This window comes from Hemitrygon akajei, chromosome 19 (assembly GCF_048418815.1).
Source record: "Hemitrygon akajei chromosome 19, sHemAka1.3, whole genome shotgun sequence".
In the NCBI taxonomy this organism is placed as follows: Eukaryota; Metazoa; Chordata; class Chondrichthyes; order Myliobatiformes; family Dasyatidae; genus Hemitrygon; species Hemitrygon akajei.
The window spans coordinates 11,430,236-11,444,393 of NC_133142.1; the positions used below are offsets into that span (position 1 = coordinate 11,430,236).

The 14,158-nt window shown below is 42.4% G+C and overlaps 1 protein-coding gene across 2 annotated transcripts; it reads left to right on the forward strand.

The window, feature by feature from the left end:
- Positions 1 to 17: 17 nt before the first annotated feature.
- Positions 18 to 12,083, forward strand: LOC140741740 (protein rolling stone). 2 transcript variants are annotated; one of them, XM_073072069.1, is made up of 4 exons: positions 18 to 448; positions 4,467 to 4,598; positions 6,095 to 6,353; positions 9,621 to 12,083. In XM_073072069.1, the coding sequence occupies exons 1-4, from the start codon at positions 353 to 355 to the stop codon at positions 10,163 to 10,165; spliced, it is 1,032 nt and encodes a 343-aa protein (XP_072928170.1). In that variant the 5' UTR covers positions 18 to 352; the 3' UTR covers positions 10,166 to 12,083. The 2 variants fall into 2 exon arrangements, with proteins under 2 accessions (XP_072928170.1, XP_072928171.1); XM_073072070.1 differs by lacking the exon at positions 4,467 to 4,598 and having other exon boundaries at positions 22 to 448.
- Positions 12,084 to 14,158: the final 2,075 nt, after the last annotated feature.

Consider the following 14,158-nt stretch of genomic DNA (forward strand, 5'->3'; position numbering starts at 1 on the left):
AGAAAGTCCACAATTGTAAAAGGGGAATGGTTTTGTTGTCAGTTTCTAAAATCAGGAACGTGAGACTTAATGGGAAAAGTTGTTTAGCAAGATTCCAGAGAGTGCCAGATACACATCTGGGAAGACTCTGCCTTTCAAGATTCGCTGTTTGGCTGGAGATATTTTCTCTCTCTCTTTTTACAGTGAGGGAGGGGAAGTTATACGACTGCTGGCATATTTTGTAGTGATATCAGTACTGAGTCATTCTTTGCAAGATCTACGACCAGAACTGAGTCTCTCCATATAAATGCTGAACAGGCTAATGCCAGCAGTCAGTGAGAGAGGCTCTCAGGCTGTTTAAAACAAAGGAGAAATGGGATCTTCTTGGATCAAGCGCTTTACTCAAGAGTTCACAATGAAAAAGGTTTCTCCAATAGCCAGGAAGCCACAATTAATTCTACAATCACAGGTAGGACAGAAGCTATATTTCTGTAGTAAAAACAGTAAGCAATTCCATTTGTGATTTACCGGATTTTCCAGGTGCTTGCGAAGCTTTTCGGCTGAACAGAACCTATGTTGGTTAGGAGATCTTCAAGGAGTGATGCCTCAGAAGGCGGCAAACATTACTAAGGATCCCCATCAACCAGGTCATGCCTGGTTCTCATGTCTACCATCAGGAAGGAGAAAGGCAGAGAAACGTGAAGGCACAGACTCAACGATTCCGGGAAAGCTTCCTTTCCTCTGCCATCCGATTTCTGAATGGACATTTAACCCATGAACACTACCTCACTATTTTTTATTTCTAGTTCTGCACTACTTTTAAAATTTAACTATTTTATATATATATTTACTGTAATTCAGAGTTTTTTCCTCCGTTATTATGTATTGCCTTGTACAGCCTGAGTCCAAAAGGAGTTCAGTTTCCTTGCGTTGCCAGTGAGGAGGCACTACATGAGGCTTGCTGTTGGAGAGGCTGTGCACAGGCAGCGAGAGATAGATACTTTATTCATCCCCATGGGGAAATTCAACGTTTTTTCCAATGTCCCATACACTTATTGTAGCAAAACTAATTACATACAATACTTAACTCAGTAAAAATATGATATAGACATTCACCTCTCCTTTTCACAAGACTGCTAGCCAGCAGTGGAAGCTGAAAGTGAGAGCGGGAGGCACTACCTGTTATACTACCACACCAGATGGGTCACAACCAACAGTTATTACCCTACAACCATCAGGCTCCTGGACTAGTGAGGATAATTTTACTCACCTCAACTCTGAACTGGTTCCACAACCTACAGACTCACTTTCAATGAATCTACAGCTCATGTTCTCAGCATCATTTATTTACTAATTTGTTGTACTTAGACAGTCTGTCTTCTTTTGCACATCGGTTGTCCGACAGTCTTTGTGTGTAGTATTTTATTGATTCTATTGTATTTCTTTGTTCTACTGTGAATGCCTGCAAGAAAATGAATCTCAGGGTAAGATATAGTGACATAGAAGACATACAATGCAATTCAGGCCCTTCGGCCCACAAAGCTGTGCTGAACATGTCCCTACCTTAGAACTACATAGGCTTTACCCATAGCCCTCTATTTTTCTAAGCTCCATGTAGCCATCCAGGAGTCTCTTAAAAGATCCTATCGTTTCCACCTCCACCACTGCCACTGGCAGCCCATTCCACGCACTCACCACTCTCTACGTAAAAAACTTACCCCTGACATCTCCTCTGTACCTACTTCCAAGCACCTTAAAACTGTGCCCTCTCGTGCTAGCCATTTCAGCCCTGGGAAAAAGTCTCTGACTATCCGCACGATCAATGCCCCTCATCATCTTATACACCTCTATCAGGTCTCCTCTCATCCTCTGTCGCCCCAAGGGAAAAAGGCCGAGTTCACTCAACCTATTCTCATAAGGCATGCTCTCCAATCCAGGTAATATCCTTGTAAATCCCCCCTGCACCCTTTCTATGATTTCCACATCCTTCCTGTAGTGAGGCGACCTGAAATGAGCACAGTACTCCAAGTGGGGTCTGACCAGGGCCCTATATAGCTGCAACATTACCTCTCGGCTCCTAAGCTCAATCCCAAAATTGATGAAGGCCAATGCACCGTATGCCTTCTTAACCACAGAGTCAACCTGCGCAGCAGCTTTGAGTGTCCTATGGACTCAGACTCCTCTGCTCCTCCACACTGCCAAGAGTCTTACCATTAATACTATATTCTGCCATCTTATTTGACCTACCAAAATGAACCACTTCACACTTGTACGTATACATACTTTGTTATCAGACTCATTAAAACAAAATGGTCTCTTGGCCTCACAATTCCCTTGTTATGGTCTTGTACTTCATCGTTTACCTGAACTGCATTTTATTCCGTTTGTTATTGTTATTTGTTTTGTCATTGCTCGATGCTCAATGTTCTGTGTAATGATTTGATATGTATGAACTGTATGCAAGGCAAGCTTCTCACCGTATCTTTGTACATGTGCAAAAATCAAAGTGAAAATCAAAGTACATTTATTATTGAAGTATGGATGCTTTATGCAACCTTGAGATTCATCTCCTTACAAACAGCTTGAAAGCAGTAATGGAACTCATTAAAGCAAAAGAGGGCTGTCAAACACCCAACGTGCAGAGAAAAAACAGAAACAAAAAAAGTGTGTAAACAGTAAAATAGAAGTTCACTAAAGTGAGTCTACACTGTGATAGGTGCAGGCCACAGTAACAGTTTGGTGCAGGAATGAGTAAGCCTCGCAGAGTAATGGGTTGAAGTTCAACGCAGAGATGAGACAATAATCAAATGTAGCATCTGTGCCCCCAATTTACCCCCGTTCACCTACGGTGAACTGCCGTCACCCCGCCAACAGTGTAATACTTTGGTGTAAATATGGTGTAATGCCCCCCACCCGCAATACACACTCGCAACACAAATATCAAACAGTACACCAAAGGCAAGTAAATAATTACAACTTTATAATTATTTCTTAGTGATGGGTTAGTAGAAACAGATAACCTAAAGGTGCCAAATCAGTAAGTTTATAAGTCTGTACACATAATATTTTAACACATTGGAGCTCATACCTCTGGCTCCATCCACAACGACCTTCCGAGCCTTCGGCCACCGTCCAAACCGCCGATTTACAGTATCCATCGCTCTGAAACCATTGTCTGCTCCTCACACGTCCGTCCTCCTCACTCGCCTCCCGAAAAAGACCGCAAACTCCCGCTCAGCTCACACATACAAGATAGCATGACGATTCTCCATTGGTTAGTTCCCCCCTTATCTGCAGTTATAACCCAAACATTCCAGATACAGAAACCCGTTACAGCATTACAGAGAAGCCATCTCATTATAACAATACAGAGAGGCCACTTTGTTAGCCTGAACAGTTAACACTACAGTTAATAGTACTGAGAGCCCTACATAACCAAAATCAATACCAACTGTGCACAGAGACATGAAACCTCTTTCCTATACAAGAGCACCCCTGCAAACCAGCATCCAACAGCCGATATCTCAACTTCTGATAATGCAAAGATGGTTCCAAATAAAAGCTTCAGGATTAAAATGTAACCTCTGACATTCCACCATGCAAATTCAGACTGCTGCCATCCACTGAGCCAGTGTTTCATTATGACTCACAGTGGTCCGACAGATCAACAGGACCAAAATGGGGACTGCTTCTGAGGAGTGGCAGTAGGTGATGCACCATCAATAACTCACTCTGAGACGTAAGAAGCAAGGTATCGGCCTTTATTGACTGGAAGAATGAACAACACTACATCCTGGGGAATGAGGCTGGGCAACAGGCCTCAGTCGCCTTTATACAGGGGTCTGTGGGAGGAGCCACAGGAGCAGTCCAGACAGGTATATGTAGTTCACCACAGTAGGACAGCAGGCTTGTAAATGCCTTGGCATTGTGTCACCTGAACAGCCCCCACCAAGGTGAAGCAAAGCCCTTAAGTCTCAGAGCTACTCAGCAGAGCACCCCTTGTCTCCAGCCATTAACCCACCCCACACCATTACATACACACCACTATATGTACATTCAATCAGTCTCTATATGTATAACAATTGCCATTAACCCACCCCACACCATTACATACATATCACTATATGTACATTCAATCAGTCTCTATATGTATAACATTATGATTCAAGGATTGTTTTTATATTTATATTAGTTTTGTTTTTTTATTATGTTCTTTATACTTGTTATATTTTATACTGCACTGGATCTGGAGTAACAGTCATTTCACTCTCCCTTACACTTGTGTACTGACAAATGGCAATAAACAATCTTGAATCAAATTGAAGAGGACGGACGATACCACAGGCACTGGGTAAGTGCCATCAGAAAGATGGAGACACAAGGAGGCTAAGGTTCAATTGGGTGCAAAGAGAGGTTCACTTGTCTTAACTAATTTATAAAGTTATACTTCAATCTGTGTGTACAGAGGGTCTACTTCTGTATTTTAGAAAGAGGATGCTAAAGGAAAGGGAAGGACTGCAAAAAGAGCATACATATGCAAAAGGCTGGAGGAAATTAAGAAGCAATGCAGCGTCTATGGAAACAACAGTCAGCATTTCAGGCTGAGGCCCTTCTTATGGGTAAGTGCCATCAGAAGGATGGAGACACAAGGAAGATAAGATTCAAGTGGGTGCAAAGAGAGGTTCATGTGTATTAACTAATTAACTTATAAAGTTATACTTTGATCTGTGTTTGTAGATGGTTTTAGAAAGAGATTATAAAGGGAGGGGAAGGACTGCAAGTAGGAAACAATTTTGTTCGTAGTGTACAATGTGCACACATTAAAATAAATGCGCATTTAATGCCTACAGCACCATCAGGGACAACTAAGTACCCCTCTGCCACACACACAAAATACTGGAGGAACTGAGCTGGCCCAGCAGCATATATAGAGAGGAATGAACTGTCGATGTTTCGGGCCACGACCCCCAAAATGTTGACTGCTTATTTCTCTCCATAAATGCTGCCTGACCTGTTGAGTTCCTCCAGCAATTTGTGTGCATTGCTTTCGATTTTCAGCACCTACAGAAACGTCTGTGTTTCTAATTACCCCTCTGCTTCTGTCTATCAAGATTCACACTGGAAATCCAATTTCAAAAAGAAAAGGCTATTGATGCAGGCTGCTTGGAACTGTACCTATTAAGAATGAGTATTTTTGAAAGAAAACAAGAAGGTTTAGTCCTGAAGAAGGGCCTCAGCCTGAAATGCTGACTGTTGTTTCCATAGATGCTGCTTGACTTCTTAATTTCCTCCAGCCTTTTGCATATGTATGTTTAGTTCCAAATTGCAAGTGGGTACAGAGAAAGGGGCAGTTGTGCCCTGTATAACAGCTGACCAAATTGCTTTCTATTATCAACACAATTTATTTAAAGTTCAAAGAAAATTTATTATCAAAGTGCATATATCTCACCTGAAAGTCATTTTCTTGCAGGCATTAGAACAAAGAAATAGAATAGAATCAATGAAAAGCTACCCACCAGGACCGACAAACAACCAATGTACAAAAGAAGACAAGCTGTGCAAATACAAAAAAAGAAACCAAACAGTAATAATAATAAATAAATAAGTTATAGATAACACTGAGAACATGAGTTGTAGAGTCCTTGAAATTAAGTCCACAGCTTGTGGAATCAGTTCAGTGCAGAGGTGAGTGAAGTTATACATGGTGGCTCAGGATAACTGAACTAATTCCACAACTTATAAACTCATTTTCAAGGACTCCACAACTCATGTTCTCAACATTTTTTAAAATCCATTTAGCGATATACTGGCTTCCTGGCCCAACCAGCCCATGCTATCCAATCACCTACTAACCTACCAAACCGTGCGCCTTTGGAATGTTATTGGTTGGCATTGGAACCCAGAGTGCATGGAGGAAGCCCATGTATTCACAGGGATAACGTACAAATTCCTTACAGATAATGATGGAATGGAATCCCGGTTGCAGCCACTGCAATAGTGTTCTGCTAACTCTTATGCCACAAGTTCAATAATTAGGATGCACATTACCAATCTTACCAATGGCATGTCCAATGTTGCCTCTTATTGAGTGAGTGTTTTTCATTTTCATTTTCAGTGGAGGATCCACCCTGTCATCTGGCTGTGCTATCGAATTTTCATGGCAGCCTACAGCCTGGCCTGGTGCATCTGCAGCGGCATCCAGACCAACAGCTTCAAGTGGTTCATTTTCCTCACCCACCTATCCTATACCATGCTCACTGCCTACTTCAACTTGGCATTGATCAATCTTATTTGCTGCATAGTATTTGGGAAAAAGAAAGAAACTCAAAACGTCAAGGAGGCCTCTTCAGCAGAGTTGTCACTCCCCAACCCAAGTAAGACTGTTTCCTATTTTTTGGCATTTATGTTTTAGCTTTTAACAATAGTTACTATTTTTTTCACTGCTTGATTTCACTCAAAACTCACTGAATGTTTCTGGCTTCCTTCAATATCCATTAATGTTGGTAACTTAAAAAGCAACTTATCTATTGATGCTCATCAGCCCAAGATAAAAGGTTCAGAGGATGTTGTCTCAACTAGAGGGCATGTTTTATAAAGATAGGTTGAGCAAGCTAAGGCTTTGGCTTTGGAACAAAGCAGGATGAGGAGTGACTTGATAGAGGTAAAGATGATAAGAATGGGCAGCCAGAAACTTTTTTCCAGGGTGTGGAAATGGCTAATAAAAGGGGACATAATTTTGTGGTGATTGGAGGAAATTATAGGAGGATGTCAAAGGTAGTTTTTTTTGTGGTGTATGTGTGAAATACACTGCCCGGGGTGCTTGTAGAGTCAGATACATTAGGGACATTCAAGAAACTCTTAGGTAGGCACATGGATGATCAAACATGAAGGGGCATGTAGGAGGGAATTAATCATAGAGTAAGTTAAAACGTTGGCACAACATCATGAGCCAAAGGGCTTGTAATGTGCTATAATGTTCTATGTTCTCTTTTTCATAGGAGTGGTATTAAACAGATTTTGACACCTAGCCTTGTACAAAGAGAAATGAGCAAAAGCATGATCAAAGAGGTGGATTTAAGGAACCTCATAAGGAGCCAAGGTGCTGAAAGTGTTTCAGAACTGAATCCTAAAGTCTCAAGTATTGTTAGCTGAAGCAATGGCCACACATGATAAAGCAATCCTCATTTGTATTCAGGATGGTTAAGAAGGTGTATGGAGTATTGGCACATTAGATGGAAGATTGAGTTCAATAGCCACGAGGTAATGTTGCAGCTCCATAAAACCCTGGTTAGACTACACTTGGGGATAATGTGTTCAGATCCAGTTCCCTCGTTACAGAAAGGAGGTGGAAACTTTACAGAGGGTCTAGAGGAGATTTACCAGGATGCTGCCTTGATTAGTGATCATGTCTTATGAGGTTAAGTTGAGCAAGCTATGGCTTTTCTCCTTGCAATGAAGGCAAACGAGAGCCAAAAGGATAGAGGTACATAAGTTGATAAAAGATGTAGATAGAATAGGCAGCCATCACCTTCTCCCTGGGGTGTCAATGGCCAATACAAGAGGGTATACTTTTCAGGTGATTGAAGAAAAGAATAGGGGAATATCAGAGATAAGTTTCTTACACAGAGAGTGGAGGGTCCATGGATCACACTGTCATGGGAGGTGGTAGAGGCTGATAAAGTAGGTATATTTAAGAGAAAAGGAGATAGCTATGAGAAAAATGAAGGGTTATGGGCTGTGTAGGAGGGAAAGTATAATTGATTGTTGAATAGGTCTGCACAACATAGCATGCTGAAGGGCACCCATTGTGTTGTACTGTTTTATGTTCAATATTCTAAGTGTGGGAACAAATTTAAGGTATGAACATAACACCAATGTTAGTGAAAATATTGGGAAGAAGTTTATTAGGGTTATAATTTATGATCACTTGGAATGTCAGGGTCTGATTAAGGTGAGTCAACATAATATTGTGCATGGGAAGTTATGCAACACAAATCTTATTGAGTAGTTTTGAAGAGTTTGCAAGGAATTTGATGAAGGCAAGGTAGTGGATATGGTATACACAGGCTTCAATAAGTCTTTGACAAGGTCTCACATGATAGACTAGTCCAGAAAGTTAGGATACACGGGATCCAAGGTGTCTGGTGCAGAAGGCAGAGGGTAGTATTGAAGGCAGGACAATCACAGTTTAAAAAGAACTTTTCAACATTGGTACAGATTGCAAAGGGATAGAGGAATGTTTTAGCCAGAGTGTGATGAGCCTGTGGAATTCAATGCGAGAGATGGTAGTGGAGGCCAAGTCAGTGGGTATATTTAAAGCAGAAGTTGATAGGTTCTTGATCAGTAAAAGTATCGAAGGTACAGGGAGAAGGCAGAAGAAATGGTGTTGAGAGGGTTAATAAATCAGCCATGATGATTTTGGGCTGAAAGGCCTCATTATGCTCCTATGCCTTATGAATGTTGGTCAAATGCAGGAAAATGGGATTAACTGAGGTTGAGAGTGTTGAGAGCTTTGGGTTCCTTGGAGTGAACTTCACCAATAGTCTCCCATGGTCTAGTCACATAGACACTATGACCAAAGTTGCTCACTAATGTTTTCACTTTCTTAGGAAGCTAAAGAAATTTGGCATCCTTATGACCTTGCACCTTATTGTCTACCAGCACTGCATTTTCAGTGTAGCTGTAACACTTCATTCTGCATTTTGTTATTGTTAATGTCAATGCACAGTGTAATGAATTGATCTGTATGTACAGTACGCAAGGCAAACTTTTTATTGGACCTCAATATATGTGACAATGAAAAACCACTTCCATCTCCAAGTATAGATAGGCATCTCGGTCAGTATGGATGAGTCAGACTGAGGGGATTACAGAGGGGTGGTGGGGGAAGGGGAGACGGGAGTCACAATCGCAGCAGGTGAAGACCCGGCCCAGAGTTCATGGCTGGAGTTGCAGTCGGTGGTTGCGCAATCGCATTGAAGCTGTCCATGGCTGTTGGAACACGCAGTGATGGTGCTGGAGTCCGGGTTTTCAATATGCCCTGGGTCGCTGGGGCAGCCGAGATCAACAGCCGAGGCCAATCCATGGCTGTTGGAACATGCGGTGATGGTGCTGGAGTCCGGGTTTTGAATATGCCCTGGGTTGCTGGGGCAGCCGATATCAGTTAGTCCTGACGAAGGGTCTCGGCCCGAAACGTCGACAGTGCTTCTCCCTATAGATGCTGCCTGGCCTGCTGCGTTCCACCAGCATTTTGTGTGTGTTGTTTGAATTTCCAGCATCTGCAGATTTCCTCGTGTTTGTTCTTCTGCACATTGATTGTTTGTCAGTCTTTGTGTGTAGTTTCCCAATCATTCTGTTGTATTTCTTTGTTCTATTGTGTATGCCTGCAGGCAGATGAAGCTCAGGATAGTTCATGGTGTCACATATACAGGTGCATACTTTGATAATAAATTCTCTTTGAATTTTGAGATGCATTTTTTGCAGCCATTTACAGTAAGACAGACAGAGAGACGAAATAGGGAGTTTGATACTTGCAGGAACATAAGGCACATCGTTGAAATTCAAACGATTTCTACGATTCCTACTCAAACTTTGCTGGGTTTGGATACTCCATTGTTGCTTTTCCTTTTTTGTTTTTTTAGAATCAGCCATAGAAGTCGAAGGCGGGAGCTCGTTGTGCGTAAAGAGGAAAGAATTCCCATCGCCACCTTCACTGCTGCGGCACCCCATTAACGTCCAGTGGGATCTGCTCAACATGATGTGTGTAATCAGCCTCTACGTCACCATCGCTTTCTGGAGCATTGATTATGTCCCGGGGCTTGTGGCCCCCGACTCCATTAACATCCACGTGCACGTGGTGAACTCAGTGATGGTGCTACTAGAGTTAGGCATGACAGCAGCTCCCATTCACCTCGCCCACTTCGTCTACGTCCTGCTCTACTGCCTGTCCTTCATTCTTTTCACCATTGTTTACTGGGCGCTGGGGGGCACCAACCTCAAGGGCAAGCCATACATCTACAAGATACTCAATTACAGCAAGTCCCTGGGTGCTGCCACAGGCTGTATTATCGGGAGCCTCTGCATCATCTTGCCGCTCCTTCAGTTCTTGGTGTGGAACCTCCACCTCTTAAAGCACCACATATACCTCAGGCTCACGTGCAAGGACAACAATGTGTCACACAGTTAACCCAGCTGCACAAAACTGTTCTCTCCAAAACTAGATCACAAAGTTGGGACCAAACCCAAAAATGAAAGAGCAATAACCACATCAAACATCGACATGCAGAACAGTGCTTCAATTTTATTCTTTTGGAAGCACCCACGAAGTGAATTTGTTTTTTCAACATCATTAGGTTTGCCAACATGCTACTATTTAACTGATCATATATAACGATCGTTCAGTTTCTCAGCCAATGTACATCCAAATCAATATCTGATTTCACAAGTTGGTATCACAAGTTGTAACAAGATCGAAGATCCAGGATTATTTGTCGCAATGTACATCGAAAGATGAGAGTGAAATATCTCATTTGTGTTAACAACCAACAGATCCGTGGGTGTGCTGGGGGCAGTCTGCAGGCGTTGCCACACATTACAGCACCAACATAGCGTGCCCACAATGGCCAGCAGAACACAACAGGCAACAAAACAGCAACAACAAAGCAAGTCCCTTTCCTCCCTCCCACCCACCCACGCACATGCACTGTCTTCCTACTCCTGGACAGGCCTCTAGGCTCCAGCCTCCAGCAAATAGACTCTGGCCTGCATTCAGCAGGCTTTGACATTCCCAATGGAATTGTAGTGATTAACAGACTCGGCTCTGGCCAACGGGCCTCAATTCCTGGACTTCTGATTCATCCTCGGGCCTCAATCTTTGGCATCGATCCCAGGATATGCTGATCATTGAACATCAGTCCTCCAAATCTGGACTCGCCAATGATGGGAACCTGAACATTCTGCCTCAAATTCCCCTGGCCCGCACAGAACCCCTACTCTGGAACCAGCCGACAACTCACTGGCCTGGGGGAAGGGGGCTCATCCCCTCTTTGTGTCAAGCACAGTAAAAGATTGAATTTCCTGGAGATTAAACCCAAAACTGTATTTATAATCTCTCCATCTGATTTTAGACTGGTGTTGGACTTAATAAATGTCATAGAGTTGGCTGCTACCAAGGTGCTGCTGAAATGTCCAAATGAAGGGGCTTGAGCCAACCCATTGACCGTCCTTAATTGATGGGAATGTGTAATTTGAGCCTTGAAGCCTGCTCAGATGTTTATCAAGAAAGTGGCTGACCTCCCTGTAACCCCAGCTCCACATTCCCTCTAAAGCATGGCAACCATTCATATCCTTGTTTTTTCAAGATTCTAACTACCTTTGCTTTAAAAGTATACAGAGCGTCTGTTTCCAATGCCTGTGGAAAAGAATTTCAATAACAGCAAGTGAAAAAAAAATCACTTCATATCTGTCTTAGAAGGATGATCGTGTCTTTTAAAACAGTGATGCCCTATTTCCAGATGCTTTTATAGGGAAAAACATACTCGGAACAACATGAGATGCTGGAGGAACTCATGGAGTAAAGTGGGCTGTTGGGTTTCGAATCAAGACCTCTCACTTGGACTGTTCTGGTCCAGATGAAGTCTCTCAGCCTTAACTGTCAACTGCTCATTTTCCTCAAAAGTGGTGCCTGCCCCATTGAGCTCCTCCAGCATTTTTTTTTTTTTTTAATCAAGTTGTAGTCACCCTTCGAGAGCAAGGAACATTTCTATGTTGGAAGAGGCAGCTGCTGAAGCACTCTCAAACCCCAACCCACCACAAGAAATGTTGCCAAGAAATGTGGTCAATGAGAGAAACATCACCATTGCAAACTTCTCCACAACCAGAAGTTGCAAAAGTCTCAAGAGGGCCTCTGCCAAAGCAAACTGTTCACTCCCAGGAATGTATTACAACTGCATTATATTTGACTCTGCTAACTCATGAATATTGTGGGCTGGCAGGCAAACATGCAAAGGGAAGGAGAACGATTTTTAATAACTTAACATAGCTTCAAGGATCATGCTGCCTACTACAAACAGGAAGAAATAACCTATAGCCATTGATCCGGATTGGTCAATGACTTCATATATTTTCCCACCTGACCCCATATCCAAATATCATAGGGTCATAAAGAGAGCTTCATAAAACAGGGCATTGAGTACATGTTGAAGTTGAATAAGACATTGGTGGGGCCTAATTTGGAGTAACGTGTGTCGTTCTGGTCACCTAACTACAGGAAAGATATCAAAAAGGTCAAAGCGATGTGGAGATATTGGCAAGGATTTTCCCGTGACTTGAGGACCTGAGTTATAGGGAAACATTGAATAAGCTGGGACTTTATCCCCTGGAGTGCAAGAGAATGAGGGGAGGTCTTATAGAGATACACAGAGCAATAAAGGGTATCGATACGACAAATGCATGCAGGTTTTTCCCCTGAGGTTGGCCGAGACTAGAACTAGAGGTCATAGGTTAAGGGAGAAAGGTGAAATATTTAAAGGAAATATGATGGGGATCTTCTTCACTCAGAGTGTGCTGTGAGTGTGGAATGAGCTGCCAGCAGAAGGGGTCAATGCTGAATCAATTGTAACAATGAGAAAAGTCTGGGCAGGTATCTGAATGGGAAAGGTTTGGAGGGATGAGGTCTGAGTGCAGGTAGAACATCAAACGTGGAACATAGAACAGGAGAGTACAGTACAGGATCTTCGGCCCACGATGATGTTGCCAGTCCAAGATCAAGCTAACACTTCCCTCCCACATAGCCTTTCATTTTTCTTGCATCCACGTGCCAACCTAAGAGTCTCTTAAATGCCTGACTATATCTGCTCTTAGCACCACCCCTGACAGTGCGTTCCTCGCACTCACCACTCTTTGTGTAAAAAAGCTTAAGTACCTCTGACATCCCCCTGTACTTTCTCCCAACCATCTAAAGATTATGCCCTCTTGTATTAGACATTGCTGCCCTGAGAGAAAAGCTCTGACTTTATCGAGGACTTTTATCATCCTTACTATTGAAAAGGTACTGCTGAGCCAACTTCATCAACCACAATAGTAATTGCTGTGATGCAACCTCTACAGTAGCGTTGCATAGCAAATTCCAATATTTAAACTCAGAGACAATGAAGAACATCAATATACACTCAGTGGCCACTTTATTAGGTACCTCCTGCTTCTGTAGTCTATCCACTTCAAGGTTCAACATGCTGAGTGTTCAGAGATGCACTTCTGCCTACCACTGTTGTAACATTTATATACTTGAGTTACTTTCACCTTCCCATCAGCTTAAACCAGTCTGACCATTTTTCTCTGACCTCTCTTGGTAACAAGACATTTTTGCCCACAGAACTGCTACTCACTAGATATTTTATGCTTTGTTTTTTTCACACCGTTCTTTAAAGTCTGTTGTGCGTGAAAAATCACAGGAGATCAGCAGTTTCTGAGATACTCAAACCACCCCATCTGGCACCAACAATCCTTCCTCAGTCAAAGTCACTTAGATCACATCTCCTTCCCATTCTGATGCTTGGTCTGATCAACAACTGACCCTCCTGACCACGTTGGCATGCTTTTATGCATTGAGTTGTTGTCACATGATTGGCTGGTTAGAGCATTTGCATAAACGAGTAGGTGTACCTAATAAAGTGGCCACTGTGTATATAGATATGCAGGAGCAGGGAGGCCAAATCACCTCTCAGATAATGTGTTACCATTTTATCCTGTACCCAGTTTCTGGGGCAATATTCATGTATGTATCTGGTTCGCCTTCCTTTTTGTATATAATAAATATTGTCAGCATATTCGTAGCATATATTTGAACATATCAATTCTCCAAGACATTAAATATCTGTACAAAATCCATGTAGCTGTAAAGTATATTGTATTATTGTTCTCCCAATCCAAGTTATGTACTTTCTAATAAATATAATGTATGCATCACCTGAAGTACGGTCAGATTCACTATGAACCAAGTGCATGGGATTGGTGGATGGTTGTTACATTACCCCATCCTCCCTTTTAGCAGCAAAGATTCAAAGTACATTTATTATCAAAGTATATATGCAATATGCAGCTCTGAGGTTTGTCTTCCTACAGACTGTCACAAAAGTGAAAACCACCCGGGAACCTGTTCAGAGCAAAATGTCAAACTCCC

Bases quoted from the DNA above. Each gene is read 5' to 3' on its own strand.
- LOC140741740 (XM_073072069.1), top strand. From the start codon at position 353: ATGGGATCTTCTTGGATCAAGCGCTTTACTCAAGAGTTCACAATGAAA. The intron at 449-4,466 runs GTAGGACAGAAG...TCTGTATTTTAG, and splicing joins AATTAATTCTACAATCACAG to AAAGAGGATGCTAAAGGAAA. The intron at 6,354-9,620 runs GTAAGACTGTTT...TTGTTTTTTTAG, and splicing joins GTTGTCACTCCCCAACCCAA to AATCAGCCATAGAAGTCGAA.